The sequence below is a fragment of the Colletotrichum lupini genome, chromosome 4 (assembly GCF_023278565.1).
Source record: "Colletotrichum lupini chromosome 4, complete sequence".
In the NCBI taxonomy this organism is placed as follows: Eukaryota; Fungi; Ascomycota; class Sordariomycetes; order Glomerellales; family Glomerellaceae; genus Colletotrichum; species Colletotrichum lupini.
In genome coordinates, this window is record NC_064677.1 from 5,311,921 (window position 1) to 5,335,184 (window position 23,264).

At 52.9% G+C, this 23,264-nt stretch overlaps 5 protein-coding genes across 5 annotated transcripts; 4 read left to right on the plus strand and 1 right to left on the minus strand.

Annotated features, from left to right (window-relative positions):
* Positions 1–525: 525 nt before the first annotated feature.
* Positions 526–2,242, plus strand: CLUP02_08692 (uncharacterized protein; the record flags this gene model as incomplete). The annotated part of the gene is made up of 2 exons (XM_049287676.1): positions 526–1,974; positions 2,030–2,242. 2 exons carry the CDS (start codon positions 526–528, stop codon positions 2,240–2,242), a joined length of 1,662 nt encoding a protein of 553 aa, XP_049144819.1.
* A 325-nt stretch (positions 2,243–2,567) lies between these two features.
* CLUP02_08693 (uncharacterized protein) lies at positions 2,568–4,783 on the plus strand (the record flags this gene model as incomplete). Its single annotated transcript, XM_049287677.1, has 12 exons — positions 2,568–2,837; positions 3,120–3,197; positions 3,257–3,517; positions 3,602–3,679; positions 3,759–3,771; positions 3,863–3,942; positions 4,002–4,082; positions 4,144–4,226; positions 4,412–4,478; positions 4,545–4,594; positions 4,662–4,697; positions 4,753–4,783. The coding sequence occupies 12 exons, from the start codon at positions 2,568–2,570 to the stop codon at positions 4,781–4,783; spliced, it is 1,128 nt and encodes a 375-aa protein (XP_049144820.1).
* Positions 4,784–4,828: 45 nt separating this feature from the next.
* CLUP02_08694 (phosphatidylinositol 3) lies at positions 4,829–15,250 on the minus strand (the record flags this gene model as incomplete). Its single annotated transcript, XM_049287678.1, has 19 exons — positions 4,829–5,368; positions 5,422–5,578; positions 5,645–5,743; positions 5,848–5,983; positions 6,188–6,351; positions 6,902–8,190; positions 8,380–9,127; positions 9,236–9,659; positions 9,714–10,185; positions 10,234–11,475; positions 11,524–11,772; positions 11,823–12,299; positions 12,350–12,446; positions 12,507–12,671; positions 12,733–13,140; positions 13,192–13,466; positions 13,517–14,166; positions 14,219–14,843; positions 15,242–15,250. The coding sequence occupies 19 exons, from the start codon at positions 15,248–15,250 to the stop codon at positions 4,829–4,831; spliced, it is 8,226 nt and encodes a 2,741-aa protein (XP_049144821.1).
* CLUP02_08695 (major facilitator superfamily transporter) lies at positions 15,034–17,216 on the plus strand (the record flags this gene model as incomplete). Its single annotated transcript, XM_049287679.1, has 7 exons — positions 15,034–15,050; positions 15,094–15,124; positions 15,198–15,268; positions 15,334–16,429; positions 16,482–16,497; positions 16,561–16,842; positions 16,915–17,216. 7 exons carry the CDS (start codon positions 15,034–15,036, stop codon positions 17,214–17,216), a joined length of 1,815 nt encoding a protein of 604 aa, XP_049144822.1.
* A 4,839-nt stretch (positions 17,217–22,055) lies between these two features.
* On the plus strand, positions 22,056–23,044 carry CLUP02_08696 (uncharacterized protein; the record flags this gene model as incomplete). Its single annotated transcript, XM_049287680.1, has 3 exons — positions 22,056–22,164; positions 22,331–22,861; positions 22,932–23,044. The coding sequence occupies 3 exons, from the start codon at positions 22,056–22,058 to the stop codon at positions 23,042–23,044; spliced, it is 753 nt and encodes a 250-aa protein (XP_049144823.1).
* Positions 23,045–23,264: the final 220 nt, after the last annotated feature.

A 23,264-nucleotide genomic window follows, 5' to 3' on the forward strand; every position in this document is an offset into this window, starting at 1 on the left:
CCGCCCTATATCACCTGTCGGCTGTCTTAATTACATACCACCTTGCCTACTTGCCTACTTACGTCCTACATACATACATACCCGGCTCTCCTACTGTGGTATGACGACGTTGCTCCTACTCTGACTCTTTTCCCTCTCACCTCTCTCTCTTTCTTTCTCACTCACTCACCCCTTCTCTTCACCCCCTCCTCCCCAGCCGGCGCAGCTCTAGGCTCGGCCTCAGATTAAAGTACCTCTTTCACTACCATCCGTCGTGCGTCGCTCAGTCCCAGCGCTTCAAGACACGTTTGGTTCATCCTCTTTCCAGCGTCGCCTTTTCTGTTTGCGCAGGATCTTGGTGTATCGTCTTCTCTAGTGTCGGTAACGCTCACGCTATCACCTGCGCTACACAATCACCACTACACCGGCTTACTACCCCGCCATTCATCCCACCTGTTCAGATAACCTCACAAACAAACACTCACGGACGCCTATCCGTTACACCTCTCCTAAACCGAATAGCCGTTTGCGTTTCGCCAACAAAACATGGCTCACCGGTCCAACGACTTTGAGGAGCGTTTCTACGACGCCCCCCGCCGCCAGCGCGCCGAGAGCCGGGTTGCTTTCGACGAAGTTGATGTTCGTGTTAGGGAGCGCGAGCGTGAGCGAGAAGGTGACCGCCTCCGCTTCCTGCGCGATGAGCGTCCTCCCGAAGCCGGAGCCCTTGTTCTGAGCCGCAGAGAGGTTGAATCAAGAGAGCTGTCACGGCCTCGCGCCCGCAGCCCTAGCCCTGTTTACCGCGAGCGGGTTGTACGCAGAGCCCGCAGCTTGACACCTCCGCACGTTCATCATGAGCAAGAGCTCGAGCGCTCCCGAGTTCGCGTCACCGAGCGCGAGCGAGAGATTCGCAGTCCATCCCGCGGCCCTCCTCCGGAGATGATCCGCGCTCGATACGTTGAGAGGCAGCGCTCACCCTCTCCTCCTCCTCCCCCAGCCAGAGAACGCAGCCGCGTTGGCGTGCGCATCGTCGAGCGTGAGAGGGAAAGAGAGCGGGTTCCCTCTCCCTCGCCCTCACCGCCACCACCACCGCCTCAACCTCAGGTCATTCGTGGCCCCACGATCGAAAGAGAAGTCATTACGCACTACAGAGACATCGATCATGGTGAGTACAAGGACAAACTGCAGGAAATAAGACCCCCGCGAGGTCTAATGCATCCAGGTGTTACCCGCGTGCCCAGCCCGCCGCCTCCCCCTCGTCCCGCTCCTCGCCCCAAGACCCGCACCGAGGAGCGGGAGTTAGATATCGACATCACCACCTCCCGCAGAGGGACCGACATTGACATTCACCGCTCGCAAAGCCGCCACCGATCTCCTAGTAGGGAACGCAGATCCCCCGCTTTCCAGGACAGCAGAGAACTCGTCGTGAGTACCGACCGTCTCCGCATCGACGACCGTCATTACCACAGAGGGTCACGCCGTAGAGCTCACTCTGCGGCCGCACGCACACCCGTCGATGAGGAAGCCGAGTACATCACCTCCAAGATCGACTCACGCGGCAAGATGGGCGAGGCTTGGAACGGTGCCACCAAAGACTGGTCCATTGTCGATGTCCCGCCCGGTACCGAGCGTGTCCGTATGGATGGCGTTGGCGGTGGCTCTGCCGAGGTCACTTGGCAGCGTTACAACGGTGTGAGGCGGGCACAGTTCATTCCCGAACGGGACGGCGCTCCCATTTCGGCGCCGGCCCCACTTCCCGCCGAACCCTCACCACGAGAGTCCCGAGACCGCCTCAGCCTCCAGGTTTATGACCGTGAGACTGAGATCGAAATTGAGAAGACAAAGGACCGCGCCCCGCGCCGCGGACCTCCATCAAAGCGCAACGAGATGTGGACCGAGATTACAAAGGACCTGGTCATTCGTGATGCCATCATTCAGCTTGGATATGATTTCGAGGAGACCGAATACTTTTTCTACATTATGCAATATCTGAAATACGTAAGTTTCTTTTTGCCTCTGATGTTAATACGGTCAGATTACTCACCAAATACAGGATGATGTGCTTGAATTGGTGCAGGTATCTGACGATATCCGCCGCTTCCGCAAGCAGCGCGTCCGCGAATATGAGAGGGAGTGGGTGCATGATGACTGGGACCGCCGGTCTTCTCATCACCATCACCACCGCGGACCAAGCAGCAAGTACGACGATGAGCGAATCTACGAGCGTGAGGTCGTCTACGACAGTCAGCGTCCCCGACGTTATTAAGCATTGCATAAACACAGCGCAAGTGAGCCCAAGGAACATACAAATCGAATACCCAGCCGACATGCGGCAACTTTGAGGGGGGCCCGAGACAGGCAAGCCTTACATTTGGATTCGGACTACAGAACATATCATTTTCGGGATGGGATGTGCTGCATTAGAGAAACCGGATCTGCCGGGCGGGCAAATGTGTGTCTTTTTACTTCACTTTTTCCCACTCAACATGTGGGGTTTCTGCCTAGCACCATGTGTAACGATTTATGAATACTACATAGCGGCGGAGAAATAGGGCGGAGTTTAGATTGTATTAGGAGCAAATAACGAACTTATGACTCGAATTCTCTTGACTTTGGCTGCTTCAGTGACTAAAACCTCGCGTTCGATGGTCTCTGGCGCTTCTTGTGGATGTATCTGGCCGGCCCTGCGCAAACTCCCCGTCTGCAGGGCCCGGAGTAGACAAGACGAGCTTGATCAAGTTGAGGAGGGCCCGTTGTTGTTTCATCTGGTCAACACGCCTGAAGCGGGTTTCTCATGTCTCCTCCCGACTTTTGGAGATGGACTGTCTTCAAGGCCTCAGTCAACAACCATCCCTCTCATGGTCTGGATCTAAGGCAATCTGCTACTTCTATGTTCATACACGCAGTATATAGACGTGTCTGAAGTCAAGCAGGCAGAAAGAGTGACCCGGTGTCAATTAAATGCCGACTTGACGGATATCCCGTGATAAATTCCACTAGACTAAGCAGCCGAGGCCTCTGTGGCCATTCTCTTGTTCCCTATAAATACACCAGCAGTCAATGCAGCAGATCTCTGACCCTTCGAGGCACATTGGGCGTTCTCGATGTGTTTGTACAAAATATCACACAGACTCATGACGTAGAAGCCGGAAATGCCTTATCTAACCCCACTCAACCTCTCCAGATTTACCTCGCCGCTTAGACCTGCGCCCTATACCTCTGTAAGCCTCTTTCTGGGTATTCAGAAGTGAATAGAAGGCTTCGACGGGCGGATGATGAGATATTTGTAGGCGTACTTGGAACATTTCATGAAGTGACTAAAGCTAACTGGGCTTTGGGCTTAGAGAACGGAGTAAGCATACGGCCGCTGTGGGAAAAGCTCAAGACCGTTTTTGATCTACTTGGGATACATTTGGCTTCCCGAATCGGTCCGAGGGCACGGGAATCACTCGAAAAACAAACCTGCTTGGTCTTATACGTCACAGATAGCCGTACTCAATGCGATGGGACGGTCTACTGGGACAATCTTTGGTCTCCCAAGGTGTAAAGCGTAAAGTACTTGAAGCGACAGCGCTACCGTGTCGTCCAGAATATCGAACGCAGACACCGAGGCTTTGCTGTGTAGCTGATGGATATAGACTGCGAAAATCTGGAAACAAGGGCTCGAATAGGAGAGCCTAATGCCTTTGACCTTTCTCTAGGCGTAGCCCTTGAAACGTAGCGGCGAACACGAGAAGTATCTCTTCGTCGATCTCTTGTTGCCTTTAGCTAAGTATTCACAGGCGAATGACTATGGTAAGAAGAGTAGGCGACAGGGATTGAGAGACCTTACTTTAGTAGAATGTGGAACGCATGTGTACCTTTTACTAACATTGTCACTTCTCAGTCGCACTAGATTCATCTCATGGATATCGACGTCGAGATGTGCCCGAATTGTCAATGACAGCGTACCGTCTCTGTCTGCACGTCTCCTTAGAGATAGCAGGGAACCGGGTCTTTTTATATAGTAACACGTAAACGTGCAGAATGCTACCCATGGTACATGCTCTGCAAAGGGCTTTGTTGACGCGAAGGTTGCCTCTCGTGCCTTCCTTCGAACGGCGAGAGTGCCCCCTTGACAGAGACTAAGGTATGTCAGATCTAGACGGATGATGTTTCTTCCACGAGAGGAAACGTAGACATGAGAAGGCGGTCCTCATTTATTGTTCCTTACCCCCGCGACCATTCCAGGTCACCTCCTTGATTCAAATGTAAGACTGCCCTGAGCGTTCTTTAACAAGTGTGCCACGAGGTGCTCTGTGGCCTCATTCATTGTCATGCACTTGTGTCCGTTGAGTGTATCTGGAGAACTTAAAGGACCTGCTTCCCATTAAGAGAACTAGTTGAGCAGCAGGCACAGAACACCTTGGCACGAGAGACGATTGCATTATTACAGCATCTTATTCATGAACGCCTACCTAGCCCCGATGGGCTACCCGGTGGATCGAGCGCGCGCTCTTCACGTCAACATGAAAATTCTCTTACAGTCCTTCGAAAACCTCGACAACTTTTGACGACACAAGACAAAGCAAATTAGAGTGATGTACAGCATCCTCGCCTTTAGGCGGGAGAGGTCCATGTGAGTTTAGTTTCATCAGTAGGGTATGAACTCGTAAGAACAAACATTGAAACAACAAGACAACAAGTAAGACATCCGCTGGCGATCGGGTCCTCAGAAGCAGGTCGACATATGTATGTGAACAGATTCTCGCAATGTCACCTGACAGCATAGGTCAGATCGCCCTTTGCAGGGGCGAAATTCACCTAGCAAGGTCAGCTTCATGTCCCGACATCACGGGCATCTCCAAGACACTCACTTGCGAGAACGACTGGCTCGCGTCGACTTGGGCTTCTCCGCCTCAGCAGCAGGAGCAGCCTTCTTGCGACCCTTGGGTGCCGCCTTGGCCTTTTGAGGCGCGGGCTTCTCCTCTTCCTCGGATTCGGGGTTAGTCTCGGGCTCGGCAGCAGAAACCTCCTCCTCGCTCTCCTCCGCCTTCACCTTCTTGGCTGCTTTCTTGGGGGCAGCTTTTTTGACGGCACCACGCTTAGGCTTGGGAGCCTCTTCCGCCTCTTCGGCATCAGACTCTTCCTTCTTAACAGCAGCAGCCTTCTTGGCGGGACCACGCTTGAGCTTGGGAGCCGCTATCGGCTCCCCATCATCGGATTCCTCCTCCTTGATAGCGGACTTGCGAGCACCGCGCTTGGCCTTTGGCTTGGGCTTCTCTTCTTCCTCGTCCTCAGTCTCGGCCTTGGCGGCGGCCTTCTTGGTGCGCTTAGCCTTGGGCTTCTCCTCTTCCACCTCGTCAGCGGCCTTGCGACCGCGCTTCTTACCCTTAGCGGGGGCTTCATCCTCCTGTATTCAGGGGTCAGTATGTAAAGTCGTACATGCAAAGTGGTGAGACTAACATCTTCCTCCTCGCCGTCATCCCAGTCCTTGGGCTTCTTGCCGCGAATGCCGCGCTGGCCGAGCTTGTTCATCCAGGGGTCACCGTTGAAGTCCTCGGCGTCAATATGGCCCTGCTCTATAGCGCTGCGAATCTTGGCCTGAAGATCAGGGTGATCGCTAGACTTGCGTATCAGCGGCGTATTACAGTGGAGAGAGAGTGATTAGGAAGGAATGCAGGCTGACCCCATCTCATCATAGCCGTCAAAGGCGTCAAAGTCGAACTTTCCGTTCCTCTCACAAAGCTCCCGGACGTGCTGCATCTGCTCTCCAGAAACACATCCCCTTGAATCGACCATGTTAGCAAATTGTGCTCTTTCCGCCTTGAGAGTTGTGTGGCGGGTGGGAGAGTGAATTGTAACCAGGGAAGGGAAAGGGGGCCAACATACCAATGCTTCCACTTGAAGGACTCATGATCCATAATCTTGGTCCATGTGCCGAAGCGAAGGGAACCTTTCAAGCATTTGGCCGCGGCCTTCTTGCACACGCCATCGGTGCATCCGGCGCGGTTATTGGGCGAGACCTCTGCATTGGAAGAAAATTGAGTATTAGTATGCGTATATGTGCGGGTTCTGCGCGGGCTTGGAGTGGCGTTTGAGATGGGAGTCTCGGTCGCCTATGACGTGAGGTCGAAATTTGGACGCGTCGCCAGGTGTCCGCCAGACGCGACCGTAGCTCCAGACAAGCTGCTAAATCGAATGTAAGGATCACTATAAATTGGAAACTTACCAATGCGGTAGTCAGGCATGTTGACGATAGGGTTGAAGAGCGATTGAATATGGAAAAGTGTACTCTCGAAGAAAGTGAAAAGAATGAACGGAGGTGTCTGGAAGAAGAAGAAATGAGAGGGAGGTGAGGTGGTTAATGCCAGATTTGGGAAGAAGCACCTCAAGCTGTCCGAGGAAGGGAAAGAGCAGAGGAGTGACGTTGGTTGAGAGGTGGGCAGTGACAATTTCTCCCGTCTTCTGCCTGCCGGGCCCATTTTAGCTGCCCAAAGCTCCTGTGCTTCAGTGCGTCTGTTCACTTAAACCCCTGTGCGGGAACCTAATCGCAGCTAGGCAGCGGCCCTGAACTATTCCAGCTTGGAGAGCTTCGCATGACCCGAACACGTGGTGGCCGATAAGACGACGGCATGGAATGCAAACGAACTGTCCCATTCATGAAAAGAAACACCAACACATCAGATAGATAACCCCCTCAGTGAGAGAGTTAGAGAGAGAACAGAAATTAATTTTGAGACTACTCTCGAAACAATGTTTGAAAGAAAGTGGAATAAATAGGTACAGTAAACGCCACAGATGCTATCATCTACATTCGTTGCACCACCGCCAGCACCAATGTCCGCTCAAACCTCCACAGTCATGCCTCTGAGCATCCATCGACGCCGATTCTAGCCCGTAATGATACCCTCTCATACACCTTTCCCCGAAGACCCAAACTCACAAGAATGGGCACCATCCGATATACATGGCCGCCAGGTTTCTCGGATCAGCAGCCTGCTTGATTAATTCCTCTACCTGGCCCTCCACCCCCAACGGGATCGTGTCCTGACCCATCAGCCCCTTAACTTTGCGCTTGATGCTGTCCACAACAAGCTGCGGCTGCATCCTAGGCGCCCCGTCCTGCCGACGGCTCGTCTTCTTCTCCTTTTGTAAATCCAGCGTGGGATCGTAAATAAACGCCTCAAGAATCGTCATCAGCGTCTCCTCCTGCTGCCGCAAAATCCACAAAGTCAGCTCGCTGCAGTGCCGGAAGGGACCCTCGTATCCGTAGATACCCATCGCCGCCACCATGTTGTGCGTCAGGCGGAACGGCACCTTCTCTGGCTGCGCAAACGTCAAGCCCTTGTCGAAGAGGCAGTTGAAGTCCACGTGGAAGATGCCGCCATTGTCGCGCTCCAGCAAGACGTTCTCACCGTGTCGGTCGCCGAGTCCTAGGATTGTACCCACCATCGACATGACGGCGCAGGACCGGGTGTACTTGAGCCGCGCAGAGAACCAAGTCGAAGGGTGAGGGAAACGCTGGACGAACCAGTGCTGCAGCACGGGCGGGAACGTGCCCAAAACGCCTTCGGTGAACATCTTGATGTTGTTCGGTCCCGTCACCGCCTCAGCCATCATCCGCTTGATCTGATTGTAGTCGGGGTGTACCTGGCGGGATTTATACTGATCCAAGAGAATCTCGCGCAGTGTCTTCAACCCATCAACCCATTCGATGATACCGCACTCCTCGTTCAGAGGCACGACAGCATACGTTTTAATGTACAACTGGCGTCTGCTAGCCTCAGGATCTCGCTTCAGCGATCTGTTGATCATGCTGTTGAACTCCATCAGACGCTGGTCGGTGCGTAGATCATCCTTGGGTTTGATCATAAGCATGTAGCTCTTTCCGTCCGTTCCGCGTGCGGTCAGTCGGCGCGGCTTGGCCAAAGATCCCAAAACCAGTACCTCGTCCAGAAAGGAGTCGATGGTAATGACGTCTCGCGAGAACGCCTTGTGGGTTTTGACATTGTCAGTCAGTGTCGGCAAGGCAGCCGTCAGACACGACTCGATGGGCACCACCAGAGGGCAAGGGGTGCACTTGTGGTTGAAGTTTAGATCGCGCGTGATGCTCGCTACGGTCGTCCTGTTGCTTTGGAAATCGCCGTTGTTGCAAGCCAATAGGAGTTGCTCTGCGAGCTTCTCACCCATCCTCAAGAGCTGCCTGAGTTCATAGTTGCTCCCGTCAACTTTCTTGGTGGTTCCCTTCAATGCCTGCAAGATCTGTTGACCCCTTACCCGACGTTCTGAGGTTTGTCTCGTTGTCATGATTCCAAATAGACTCCAAAGAGCTTGCCGAGGGTGGGATTGCACAACCTTGACGACTATTTGCGTCAAACGCTCATAGACATCTTTGTTTTGATGCGCGATTCTTGCGACGACTTGTGGAAGTGCCGTGTAGAATATGTATGCTGGTAATCGGGCTATGGACTTGTCGAGGAACCGGTGAAGGAGGTTCAACTGATCCGTTCGCCTCCTATGGAGCTCACGAGACAGTGAAACTTTGCCTTCGGGGGCCTTGTCAACTTGCGCTCCGAACTCAAGCCACAGTGTAAGAATCCTTGGCATGGTCTGGTAGAGATATTTGGTGCCGTAGTTTAAAGACCGAAGGTAATTTTCGACGACGAGTCTGGTGTATTCGCCCTGAATGCAGGGGTCGGTTTGATCGTCTGCCTTGAGAGTCTTCTCAGATTCCAGTACCTTCTTGTAGTAACGCCCCAGGTAGTAGTGGCCCTTTTCCCAGGTGCTAGCTGTGAGAGGGGGTTGTTGATATTTCTCACGCAGTGTCAGATGGTTGGTCTGACCGGCAGCATCTAGCCATTTGGCGAGCATCAGTTGAGCCCTGGCTGTCAATTGCCTTTGCTGAGCATCCATGCCACGAATAGAAGAGGAACTGTTGGTCTGCGTCATGAAGTTATTCGATTCAATGGCTCCTTGCAAAACTTGGATGGCCTTGCGTGTGTGGCCATCCTTCCACAGAAGCCGAGCATTCTCAATGACCGCAGCTCCGTCGCCAAGTTGGGAAGCATGTAGCACGGCATTGAACGACTGGTGGGTTGAATTGGCTTTCCTGGCCAACCGAGCGCTTGAAAGCCACAACGAAGATATGTCAAGATCGGAAAACTTGGGCCTTTGAAATATTAGCTTAGGTTTGCTGCAAAACAAATACTGCACATGCCTTGAAAGCTCCATGGCTGCTCTGCGGATACCCAACAGGTACTGCTTATCGCCCACGTACGCCCCAAGAACCTCAAGGCGACGGTTAAGCGTCGTTAGAACCTCCTGGTGTGCATCGCCCTCCGAAGCTTGAGTTCCAGCAATGATCTCGAGGTCAGTAAGGACATGGCACCTAAGTCGTAGGTCGTGGCAAGCCTGCAAAGATGATGTTGCCACGTGTGTCATGGCGGAGGCGATCTTCTCTCTCATACTCTGCAGCATTTCGGGGAATGTATCGCTGCCGGGCCCCCTTCTCTGTAGAGCGTTAAATAGCTTGGCGATGCCGACGTTGAAGTCTTCCAGAGGGCTGCCATGGAATCGAGCAGTATACTTGTTCAAAGTATCCCATCTCCTCGTAGCCCACGCTGCTTCAACTGCATACGGAACAATCTTGTTTTCTGTCGAAGGCTCTGTTCGCATGCCTTCGACATAATTGAGCAATACATCTGACTATGTTAGCACTTGTGCGCCACCCGTGGTTTGGTAACATGTTCTCTTACCGTGTTGGCCGGACTGCTTTAGACAATTGAGCAAATCAATTTGCACATCAATATTATCAGGCTCTTCTGCCAGCTTAATTTCGTACCAAGTTTGAGCTGCAGTATATCTGCCTGCCTTCTTGTGACTAAGAATCTGCTGATTGATATCCAAAACGTGCAGATGAGCGGAAATTCCTTCTAGCCCGTCAGGTTCGTCAATCTGGGTATAGATATCCTGCAGCTGCTCAAGTAGCAAAGTTTTCTGCCTTGGATCGCTGTTCTCAACCTCCATTTGCTGGGCATGCTGCTCGAGGTGAAAGAGCGCGCGGGGGTACTCTCTACAGTCCATCGCACGTTGAGAGATGAGCACTGGCGGGATGGTGTTGAGCAATTCCTGAACACGTCCTATCGCGGGCAGATCATCGTCATTTTTGCGTCTTGCGTCCTTCTCTTGGAGCCATCTACTCGCGTAGTCGAGAGCTCTGAAGACCGCCTGGTTTTGGTTAGTGACACGACCAACATCTCACGGAATCCTACTCACCTCGCAGTACAGCTTCATATCTTCCCGTTCCGAATAGGGCGCGTCCTCGGCGGGCTGGTGCTGAAGAATGCCAACGAGCTCTCCAATGACGTTGTCTCGATCCTTTCGCGTGCTCCGGTGACCTACAATGACATGAAGCACGAGGTATGGCAGCAGAAACTCAGCAACAGCCAAATCCTTGACCTTGATAGTGCGACACAATGGCTCGAAGATGAGATCCGCGTGCCCATTTTGCCCCTTACCCAAGAGATCCATGCTGAATGAGCGCATCCAGTTGCCGTAGGGCTTTCCCGGGCGGAAGATAGGATACTCGACTGGGACCACGTTCATAGGTGTCAAAAGATATCTGGAGGTAAGGAAAGGTGTCAAGACAGTGCGGTCACTCTCCGATAGTGTTAGCCATTTTCTGTAGATGACACCACCATCCCGCATTCCGGTTCCTTTCATAGCCAGTGCAGCCTTGATATCCACCCGGTCGAGCAGCTCTTGCATGGCAAAGGAAAGGAAACCTTGGAGTTTGGTGTCTGTAGTGGACAAGAAAGCTTTGACGAGGATCTGTCCCAAGATGAACAACACGAAGTCTGTCGTCTCGTCTGCACTCTCAAAGTTGCTCAAAATGACCATCGACTGTTGCTCTCGCGGTGCTTCCACTCTGTTAGAGTCGAGGCAGCCAACCAGGCCAATGCATTGAGTGCAAAGGCTGGCAATTTCAAGCTGGTGCATAGCACTATACTTTGCTGCACAGTCTAGCAAAGCTCGTATCAACATTGGTACGACCGGGTCAGGCTGTTGGCTGATGGCTGAAGTCTGGAGGAAGCCTCCACTCTGTCTGAGGTAGACCTCGAGTTCGGTCAGTGCCAGTAATACGACACCCGAGTTCTCGTGAGACGTGCGCTCGGCAAAGAGGGCAAATGCCGTCCTGCTGTCTAGGACTGGACGCGCCGCGTTGAGCTCCTTTTCGACATCTGCCAACTCTGTGATATGACCCAAAGAAGGTAGCTTGGTGATGTAGTCATTAAGGCTGTCACTGAATTCCGTGATCAACTTCTGGATCAAAGTCTTGGCCATTTGTCGAGAGGATTCACTAAAGAGCGGCCAGTAGTGGCTGATGACGAAGAATGTAGTCTCGATCAAGGCCTCGACGTCTTCAGGCTCGAGACATGTAAGCAGAGCCGCCCAGCAAGAGAATGCGGCTTCTCTGAGATCATCCTGAGCGAGGGATGACAGAAGACATGCGGCAATCTAGAACAATTAGTATGAGGCACATATTTAAAGTCAATCATTACTCACCTGTGGGCGTGCAATCCGAACATAGGCTTTGCAATGTCTGATCATCTCCTCCAAGGCACGTATGCAGCGTCTCTGTTCTTCGGCTGGAGGAAAGACAAGTGGCATGTCATTGATAACATCCGCAAGGCGAGCCATGAGACCAAGAATATACGATTGTAAATATCTTCCAATCGTGTTGCCCTTCTTTGGCTTTGACTCTTTGTTTGCGACCATCATCATTGAACAGAAGGATGCCAATGCCTCGATTATCTGACACGAGTCAGCGAACTGAGTGCTTTTGGCAAAGGCGATGTACTCACTCGGGGCTTTCGTGCTTCATCCGCCTCCCCAGCAGCCTTGAAAAGCTCTAGCGCGACCGAACAGACTTCGGATTGCACAAGCTCAACCAAAGTGAATGTCTCTAGGTGAGAAGACACCTCAACGAGCCTAGACATAACAAAATTCTCGATATTCCCCACATCCTGAATGAGCAAAAGCGCAATGATCGAGCCAGCATTGGCCGGGTCTAGGATAGGGACCCATATGTCCCTTTCTCCTCGCGCTTCGGCGATTTTCTGAATCACCTCCTTCTTTTTCATTAATACCAGCCAAGGTAAGGCATGGGACTGGATAAGTAGCAGAAATTCGGTGACGGATATCTGCAACAGGTCGGCAATGGCGCGGCAAATTTGCGGCCGAGCCTGCATGTCCTTAACAGCGAAGTATGCAAGGTTCCTCCAAAAGGGTTCAAACAAACGACGCGGTGTCGTGTTCAGGGCAGATGCTAGGTTGAGAATCTGGGAGTACATCAGCCTTCGTCTATTATGTCAAAAACCGAGAGATCTACCTCGTTGAAGGCACATGATGCAATCAGACTGTTGATACTACCGAGGTACTCAAGCAACTTGTGCAGAACAAGATTCAGCTCGTCTCCAGTCACGACCCTGGACCCATTAGTATAACATATATGAACAGATCTAGTCGCTGTAGCTTGAAGTACCTACCGTCCAAGTTGGCCCCAGGCCAGGATCCCGCTTTCATGGAATATGGCTGCATCTTTTTCGGAAGCGGCTTTGAGCAGACTAAGTGCATTTTTTCGGTTGCGAATAATCAGAGTCGGGTCAAGCGACTCAAGATTGTTGTCTCTCAGGAACAAAGGAAGAGCACGTCTGCAATCGGTCAGTTGCTATCATTTGCCAGGGGGTATTTTTGGGTTGAAGCGCAACATACCCAGAAGCGATTCTGAGCTCTCTGATAGAGCTATGCAAGCTTTGCAAACACCATTGGCCCAGAGGAGAGGTTTCGAGGTCAATGAGTTCTGTAACGTCAGCGTGGTTGATAATACGTCTGGCTGAGATCATCGCGACGATCCTCGGGCGCTTTGACTCCTTGAAGTTGGGTAGATGAATGAGCTTCGTAAAGATAGATTGGGCCTCCCTTTTTTCTGCGGCTGTTGTCACATCGAGGGTTCGAGAGCCTCTATATTTATCATCGCAGAACGTGCATCCTATACTGTTATGATTCCCTATGCTTGCACCGCCGTCAACAACTGTTGCCAAGTCCACTGCACAACATATGCGGGCCACCAGGTCGATAGCTCGACACTGATTATTTTCGCTGAGGTCGTTGTACTTGTTCCTATGCATGTGTAAGCTGACAGATCAAATGCAATGAGACACAGAGACATACAGGAAATTGTGCTCCAGCCCTCCGGCTTCCTCAGCCTCGTCCACTTGACAGACTTCGTAGATACGCTTGATCAACGCTCGGAGTTCAGGAGCCTCTGAAGACACCTTGAGACGCTTTGAAGCGGGTTCTGCATCCTCAGTAGCACGATTTTCTAGACCGAGCTCTTCCACTGCCTGACGCAAGTCGGCGTCGATAAAAGAAGCGGGTTGAGTCTCAGAGTCGAGGGCTTTCGGGACGATGGATCCGGATGTTTGCTTCAGAACTTGAATGGAAAGCTAGAGATATGTTAGTCGCAGCTCGAAACGGTGTCACGGCTATTACCTACTATGAAATCGTGGGCATCGCTTATTGTCGCGAGTGAAGGGATCTCGTACTCCAAAGGGCAGACAATCTTCGGTGCTGTTAGTCTGCCGATTTCTCTATCTACGAGCGACGCATGCGCCAGCCGGATGAGCGCCAGCGAGACCGTCTTCCTCGCTGCCGCGCTCGAGTCATCTGTCCCCTGTATCTCTTCGGGATGTGCTGCGAGCTCAGCGCAGAGTACTGCTAGCACAGCGTATGGCTTTTTTAAGTCGAAAAATTTCTTGCCAGGACGTGGCTTATTAGAGAGCAGGTTCAGAGCAATTTTGAGCAAGTCGGCTCGAGGCCTTGGCACAATCGCCTGCCATGCGTTCTGTACAGCACGAAGGGAAAGCAAAGAATCAAGAAGCCACGGTGCCATCTGAGACAATGTTGGTCGTGACACGAGACTCGGAGTTTTGAAGATTGAGGGGTGCGCCAAGGCCGAAGTCAGCGTCGTTGCCTGATGTATGCACTGAGAGACATGCTGGACGGTATATGTGGTCTGTTGGACAAAGAGGGTGCCAGGCTTTCCTAACAAGAGCTCCAGTGTACTATCCGAAGGCAATGTCATGTTTACAGAAGCGTCTTTTCCGGTTGAACTCGGTGCCATATTTTGCAAGTGACTTATGAGAGCTGCCAGAGTTAGTGGTTGGATCTTGAGACTGAACTGATGTCCGAAACTCACCCCTACTGGTCTCGCGCAAGTACAGTAACATGAACGGGAGAAGTTTCCACATTGATCCCGTACGAATAACCACGAGAATCACAAATTGGAAGAACCCCTCAAAGTCTCCCGTCAGCTCGAGGCAGCGAGAGTGGCCCAGTAACCGAAGGATCTTTGGGAAGACCCAAATCCAAAGAGGCTCCTCCCCGCGGAAAACGAATTGTTTCCCATCTGTAGTATGGTTCAAGACATTCGGTGTCTCCTCGATTGTGACCTTCAAGAAGTTTATGGCCTTCAGCGCCTCGTTTCGCATGTGATTTCGGTCGGCAAACGGATCGTCGAGCTTGATTCCTTCGAGGACAACGCGGGCGTAGACGTAGATGAGCATATGATTGTGACCCGTCCTCTGCTCGGCAGTCTCTAGCAGTTCAGGCTTGTTTTTGACCTTCTCGATTACGGCAAACAGCCTCTTCAGCTCGGCGTTTTCATCGGATCGCGTGGACTTGGACGAAGCCGAAATATTCTCGACCAATTGTGCGGCAAGCGTAGAGGGAGGCGGCGCGTTGGGAGCGGCAGCGGCAGCCGGCCTGCCATTGTGATTTGCAGCCATGGCTCCGTCCTCATCGTATGGCCAGAGGACGTTAAGCTGGTGCAAAGTCGCAGTCGGCCACTGCTTGAAGGATCATTACCCTCAGGTTGGATGTCCAGAGCTTGACGCGCCTGCGGGGGTGGGCCATCTATCGGATGCGCGCCGGACCAAGCGCGAGGTCACATGTTCAATTAACGTTGCTTATGTAACGAGGCCTGGCCCGTGCGCTGGCTCCCTGATTCTCAGGATGCCTTCAACTTCAGGGTGACCGTCCATCCTCGTCGTTGAATGGAATGGTTGATGACAGCTTGCGCGCCAACTTGCGCCTTTACCGCCAAGTTCGGCTTCGGGAAGATTTTCAAACATTTCATTGCCTGCATACATGAATGGCGTGATTACAAATGCAATTAGTCGTTCCCCTGCATAAGGGACCTTGGTCTCATCTTGCTGCTTACATCGTTCATAACTTGCTTCAAATATAAGTGATCGCCAACTAATCCTCTCCTAATTCTTCAAAGTTGATCAATCATCCATTCTGGCAGCTCAGGAGTGTTTCGATCGAATCATTGCTACGTCTACCTTTCATCGTGAACATCGCCCTCAAGGACGCAATGCCAGAGGCCCTCCTCGTCCAGGGCGCTCCAAAAAGCCCATCTTCGGTCATGGAGATGCTCCCATTGAAGTCACCAGCAAGCACATCGAAGCAAACCACTTCATCGCAGAAGCCCAGTTCCCCTCCAAATGATGAAGTCCCAACAGCAACAGAAGCAGAGCCCCCTCAAGGTTCCCCATCCCGCAACGTCTCCGTAGCAAAGAGCATCACCGTAATCGTCACCCTCGCCGGCATAAACTTCCTCAACACAATGGGCTCCGGCATCCTCATCGCCGCCCTCCCGCGCATAGCCCAAGACGTCGGCCTCGACGAGAGCCTCATTCTCTGGCCCGCCGCCGTTTACAATCTCGCCGCTGGCTGCCTCCTCCTCATCTTTGGCGCCGTCGCCGACGTCGTGGGCGCCAAGCTCATGTGGCTGATGGGAAGCTACCTCTGCGTCGTCTTCACCATCGCCGTCGGCCTGTCCCAGACGGGGATCCAAATTATTCTCTTCCGCACCGCCGTCGGCGTCTCTATTTCAGCATGCTTGCCCACGGCTATGGCGTTTATTACAAAGACTTTCCCCAAGGGCGGATGGCGGAATGTCGCGTTTTCGATGAATGGGATTGGGTTTCCGCTGGGGTACGCGCTTGGGCTGGTCCTGGGTGGCATCTTTACCGACACCATCGGTTGGCGTTGGGCGTACTACATGATGGCCGTTATCAACTTTGCTCTGTCGACCGCGGCGGTCTGGTCTCTGCCTTCGATTCACCAGCCGTCTGAGAAGAAGTGGACGCGCCGCTTGGCGGAGGATATCGACTGGATAGGAGCCGTCATCATGAGCGTTGCGCTGGGTTTGTTACTCTATGTGCTGGCGATGACTACTTCTTCGTACACAAGGATTGCTGATCCTACTAATATTGCCCTCCTGACCGTAGCAGTAGCCTTGCTGGTCGCGTTCCCCGTCTGGATGAACCTTCAGACTAAAAGGGGTCGTCCAGCGCTGATACCAAATCGTCTATGGCGGAACGCTGCCTTCACGTCGATATGTGTAAGTGGATTTCCGAGAAGAAAGAAGTGACATGCCTCTAACATATCGCCAGGTGTCCATCTTCCTACGTTGGGCCTCTCTCAACGCGATTCAATACTTCATCATGCTATAGTCAGTGCTGTGTCGCGGAGCCCAAGAATTCCCAATGCTAACACCGTCAAAAAGTTTCCAAAAAGTCCAGGGCATCTCCGCGTTGCAAAGCTCTCTGCGATTCCTGCCTCATGTCGTCATGGGCACTCTCGTCAACATCGCAGCAGCATGGCTCGTCTCACGAATAAAGGTCCAGACTCTGGGCGCCGTATCTGCAGTCATAACAGCCGCGGCGCCGATCCTCATGGCCACAATCAGCCTCGATGGAAACTACTGGTTTGCGCCGTTTTGGGCCATGGTGCTTTCGCCAGTGAATGCTGATGGTGTGTTGACCCGTTTCCCCTTTCCATGGCATGCTGAAAATCTCCAAGATACTAACCTAAAACCCCCAATAGCCCTCTTCACCGTCTCGAACCTAATCATCTCCGACGCCTTCCCAGCAGACGTGCAATCACTCGCCGGCGGCGTCTTCAGCGAGATCGGGCAGATCGGTAACGCGGTGGGCCTTGCCGTGACTGCAGCCATCGCAGCCTCCGTAACCGAGCACTCGGCTGTCGTTCACGACGATGCCCGGGAGGCGCGCATGGAAGGTTACCGCGCGGCATTCTGGACTATCTTTGCCGCCACGGTTGCGGTGCTCATTATTGTGGTCGGAGGGTTTCGAAAGGGTGGCACGGTCGGGAAGAAGGATGACTAGATGATGCTACTGCTAGACATCCCTCAGGTACCTAGCGTGAGAATTCCTGGGAAACGGCTGCACTGGGGATTTGGAGGGGGCACCGCCGTTGCCGCCGTCTAATACGGCAATGTATGCATGCCTTGGGCCGACAATCTCTCAAATTAGCAACTTGCGCAGATAAACCTCAGTCATCGTAAGGTAAATCCAGGAAAGCAAGCACTTTGGGCCGTCCTGGCAACTTCGTCACGCTTACTGAACGACCTGGAAGGCGGGAAAGAAATAGCAATCACGCGCGGTCAATGCAATGATGCGGCTGTATATGCATCATGAGTACATTCGTGGTGCGACGAGCAATAATTGAACTGCCATTACGATCAATACCTCAATAATTCCTTCGCGTCGACCGGCCAGCTTGGGCAGATGCCCCTTTTAATCCGATGTCGACCCAGCGGAAGGGTTTGAGTTTTCGCGGGAAATCAGACGACTAAACTCAACTGATGGTTGACATGGACAAGCTACTTAAGGTAACTAACAGTTGTCAAGTGATGAGTTGTTCGAAAAAGCCAAGATAAACGGTACGCGGCCCATGCCTTGGCTGAACCCGAGACTTGAGCACTCTTCAAGCGAGCGCCATATTACGTGGCCTGGTGTAGGCAAGTCTGCGCAAAGATTAGTACAAACCCCCAGGGTTTATTGTAATGGTCCCACGATTCTATGGGAATGGAGAGGATCCGGGGCCGATCCCGTGCTGAGTTCCTTTGCTTTCGCAGAGACATGGGATTGCTGACGGCATACTGACATTATCGTGAACCGGACCCATTCTTGCCTTATGCCCAGGTTCTAAGATTAAAGGGAATGTCAGAGGTGGTTTGATAGAACGTTTGTTTATGACGATCGTTTCGCGGGCCGCGCGAATCCGACTCAACCTGGATTTACTACGTGGAAATGAAAATGGAAACTCGAAGTAGGTAGTTGAAATGCGGTGCTAATGCGACACCCTCCCAGAGACTTCTGAGTTTGATAGCCCCGGCGGTTTATGGTTCTTGGCAGCTTGCGCAGCGGCAACGTCGATCTGGTGGTTTCGTTTCCCCCTCTTGGGCCCTCAGGGCGAAGGTAAACTTGGCTATTACCGTTTACCTCACACACCCTCTTGCGGCATTCAGAGGAAAGCGACGATCAGTTGGAGAAACCCCTCCGTTGGTGCATGCACATGCTAGCATGCTGGGCCGCCCCAGACCCTTTTTCTCTGCCTCTCCTTGCAAGGTGATTCTGATAAGGATCAAAGAGTGGTCGCGTGAGAGTGTCTTGTGTCGTGTGCTCATGTGCCACACGTCCAGACCCGTGTTCAAGCCACTATCTCTAAGAAACCTGGATTGGGGTTGCATCTGGCGGTGTTGTCGATGTACCATCAAGTGAAACACTTACCGTACTGTGTAGGTGTGGCTGCGGTGGTGGAGTGTCCAGGCTTTGATTCGTCGACCGGTTTGGACTCGAAAGTACAGCTTCACATGTCTCCTGTACACAAAATAGGCATAGGTATAGCATTGCGGCGACTGGAAGGACTCCATAGTCGTCAAGGTCGACCACAAGAAGTCTAAGCCTTCTCATGCTCCCCGCGAAATGTCCACTTGGTCCTGCACGACAGCATCATATAGTTACCCAGTCGTCAGGATCAAGTCGAAGCACATAGCGTGCGGTCGTCACCCTTAGAACGGACCGAGACGGCAACAAGAAACATTATTTCCGCAAGGTAAGCCGAGATGAGAAGTGAGGAGAATGGCCAGTGAACAAAGCGTGTGCAAGGAGATGTATCCGTACTTCGTACAGAGTATTCGTAGAAGGTAGGTTGCAAGCAGGTTTTGGATAACAGCTGTAGGGCTGCTGGGTGGCCTGGTCGTCATAGTGGATAGGCGGGCTACACGTAGCCCCAGTTAGCAACATGTTGAGGTTTTGGTTGTCTCGCAACCTCCCACACATGAATACTGTCCACAGGTTCTGGACCGTTGACACGAGCTGGTTTGCGTAACCTAACCACGTTCGGGGCTGGAGAGACAGAGTGATGTTGGTCCTTGGGGGCCGAGGGATCCTGTTGTCCGTCTCTGGATAGCGGAATCCGTTGATGGGTTTCTTTCTTGGGCCCTTTCAGATCGGGGATTTGGCTCGAGTTGGCGCCTTGGTGGGGTAGCGGCGGGGGATCCGTGTCGTCCCGATGGCTGGGCAAGCTGGCTACTGCGCGGAGCACCTCATTCTGCCGTCGCCTCATCACATCCTCGAATGCTGTCAAGGTGTGATGGCGGGATGGCAAGGTTTGGTTCCCGAAGCATGATTTTGGTTACCATGTAGAGAGCCCCATATTCGGCCTCTTCCCGCTCTGTCTTGGCTGTAAGTTGTAAGTCATTTGCTGTTGACTGGTGTTACTGGCTCCATGTTTTCTTCCCTTTGGAATATTCCCATCATCGTGAAGCTACCATGGTCTCATTGTAGGGACGATGCCTGTCCTGTTCCCAGATGGCTGGCGTGGTGGACTAACCCGAAGTTGCAACCGCAACCGCTAGAGCTCCTCCTTCCTGTCGATTACAGAGAGACATCAGAGTAAGGTACGTACCGAGTACTCTGGAATACAAATGGAAGGCACATCGACTTGTCTCCACAAATTTGGAGTCTCTCCGCAGACCGGTGTTTCCCCGCCAAGACTTCCAAAAGCACCTCGCAATCCATCGACTGGCTGGGAAGAACCGCAACGCGAAGAAGGAAACAAAACATCCGTACTCAAGTACCGTGGCAGTAGGTTTCCATCGTCTTATTCCCACGGGCCATATTGCCAGCCAGCGCAGCCGTGCGTAAAGCTAGAAACCAACCCCCAAAGAAAGACAACACAGCAACTCACGACGGCAGGTATAAGCTACCCCTCTCGGCGGTCTCGGGGGACGTCGGCAACCGGTGGAGATGGAACGAACTAGAGCACTTTCCCACGGCTTTGAGGCTTTCAGAGAACGGGAAAGACGGCGCTGGGCTGGACCTGACCTGGACTGGGCTGTGCTTGCTTCCGCCAGACTGTAAACCGGCCCCATGCCACCCGCAGTCAAACAACCAGACGAACATGGAAGTGGAAGGTTCAAATGGACCTTCTGTCATTAACCCCGCGCTTACTGACGCCTTCTCCCTTCTCACTTCTTTCTATTCACTCCATATCACTGCCGCAGGCCGAGAATATCTAATCCTGTTAGTCGGTACTTGTTAGAATCGTCTGAATTCCACTTGAAAATAATTCCCTCTCTCTAAAATTCCTATCCTTCAAGCCTCCTGAAGCGGGTATTCGTCTATCATCTCCAGCATATGCCTCCACTTAGACCTCGGGGCAATCAATGCCAATGTCTACGGCTTCTTTGCCGGTTCCCTCCTAGCCATCCCAGAAACTCGGTCTTTTCCCTTCAGTGACAGGCCGGAGGCGTTGTACTGATGATGGCTTATGCACCGTACCTGTCGTTCCCTCCCACCTTGGCCCAGCTTGTGCCGGCTTGAACCATATCGGAATCCTATTCCTGGCCATGGCCCCCCCAATACGCCGCTCAATATCCATTTATTCCTCCACTCTGCCCACGCCCCCAGAGTCCCAAATGGGGTGCTTTCCTGGCTAAGCTGACAGATGCCCCATCGTCGTCAGCCAATGCTGGGCGACGGCACGTTTGCGCCAGGAACACGACGCCTCGGGGAGCCACTTTCCCTCCGGTCTCTCCAGCTCGTTCAGGCCATGGCTGATGTCGTTGCTGTTTCCATCCAGTCTCTTCTCCGTTCTCTTGCCCTGGTCGTTGTTTATTCTCAGCCCCTCCACGACGTAAGAGAGTCCCCATCGTCTTCATCTATCAACTAATCTAAGTATGTGAGAAAACACCGCGCCGGGCCAGTTTCCTCTTGAATTTGTTTTGTACCTACCTATCCTGATCTAGTATAAGGGGACCATCCACGCCCAACCCGACCTGCATGCCATCCATCCTCATCTGCTCATTCCCTTCCTGTTGCCTCGACCCCTCACCCATCCCTCTGCATCTCAAAAGGGAAAACGATACATCTGACCTGCATCGTCCTGCCTTCCCTTGCCTGGACTCAACACCACAATACTGCACAGTAGAGAAGCCGTCCTGTACCCTGCTTCCGGCTGGGCTTCTGTTATCGTTCTAGTCCCTTACTCACGTGTCCTGCACCACCTCCCTCATCCAATCTGGAGCACAGGGTAGCAGTTCTCGACCCTTGAGGCCACTGCAGTCTACGGATACACAAAGATACATTCGCACGAGAGGCTCACAACTACGCTACCGCTGCGCCAAGCTCCAACCTTCCACACACCCACCCTCCATCACGCAAACTACGCACCAAGGGCACCCACCTTTCGGGCAGAGGCATCCCAGTTCCCGCCGGCTCGGACTGGACTGCAGCCATCGCTGGGCTCTTTTATCCGTAGGCGGCGTCCACCTTGTCTCTCTCGCTTCGAGCGTGACCGACTTATTATTCCTCTCCCCTGACCTACTGGTCTTAGAACTTGGGTCTCGGAAACCGTCATACACATCCTACACGCTCGTTTCCCAACCTGCTCAAGATTCTGGCCATCTTCCTCTGCGCAAGTTAGAGTCGCACAGCAATACACCCTGGCCAGAGATCTTCGCTTGACCTGCCTGCTACGTTGATCCTCGAGCTGCGCTCGCGCAGTTATTTTTGAAAGGCCCGGATCTCCCTCCGCAACCAGATGGTCAACATTTATCCTTCCACTCTCCGCACTTTACCTTCGACCGGTTACTCTTGAACTCTGGAAGTTTTGCCCACCGTTTCACGCTCTATTTCACCAAGAAAACTTGCGACAAAATGGCCGCTGCCGTAGCTGAACACCCACGTTTCTTTCCTTCGCATCATGATGCGCTGAGCCACGATGATTTCGAAACAGCTTCGATCCGCTCTGCCGCGCCGTCTTATTGTAAGTTGACTCTTGTCACGAGCCAGCCTTATGTGGGACGTTGGGATGGCTTCTTTGCTTTCGCACGGGACGCCATGCCGGCGCCTGACATGCTCGAGCTTCACCGACAAAGACATGTCGCAGTATACCTCGAAATGGAAGTGGTCGAGCTAACACCAAACAATAGTCTCAGACGCGCCCTCTTACCACTCGATCGCTCCGCATCCCGAGCCTATTCCTCCTTACTCCCCGCCTATCAACAACAACAATGTGAACCGCACGGCCGCTGGCTCCACTCAACACCCAACGTCCCTGCTTCCTGCCGTCCCGGCCCCGAGCCGTTCCGGGAACTCGACGCCCCAACCCCACCGAACCACCGGCCTGCCCCCGATTCCTCCGGCGCCGCCCAGCGCAGCCCCACGACTCGATCAGTTCCGCATTCCCACGTGGTCAACGGTGCACACAAATCCGACGCTGAACAACGTCGCCCGAAGACGCATGAACCAAGGTGCCGATCCCGTTGCCCACCTCCGTCGCTTTATGTCTGAGCGAATGGCCGAGGAGGAGGCGGCCCAGCGAGCTCGGGACTTCCGACCGCTCGAGGACCCTTACTTGGTCGGCGAGGAGGCCGCTGCAAGTGCTCGCAGGGAGAGACTTGCACGCGAGTCTGGTGAGGATATTCTCTGGGACGAGGATCGCCGTTGGAACCGCTTTCTCGGTAAGTCTTGGTCTTTTCTCACTATCTGTTTCTTTCAGAGTGTAAACATGGCTCGCTAACATTCCGGCAGCGCAAATGCAAACTTGGGAGGACCGCGATCGCAGTAGTTGGAGAAATCTGCGCCAGCCTCCGCCAGCACAGCGCAAGAAGCTGACCCGCCGCCTTGCAGGGCGTCTTTGGTAGACCGCTTGACGCGACCACGATTTTGATGCGCATATGACACGACTGAAAAACCAAGGGTTTGTCATGTATCTGGAAAAAGGAGTCTGTCGTTTTTTGCTCTCTCTCTCTCTCTCTTATCATTCATCCATCGGCGTCTCTGCATAGAGCATAGGGAAGCCGATGATTCCTCCTAGAAAGGAGATGATTTCCACTCAGGCATTTTCTGTTTTGGTTTTGGGTA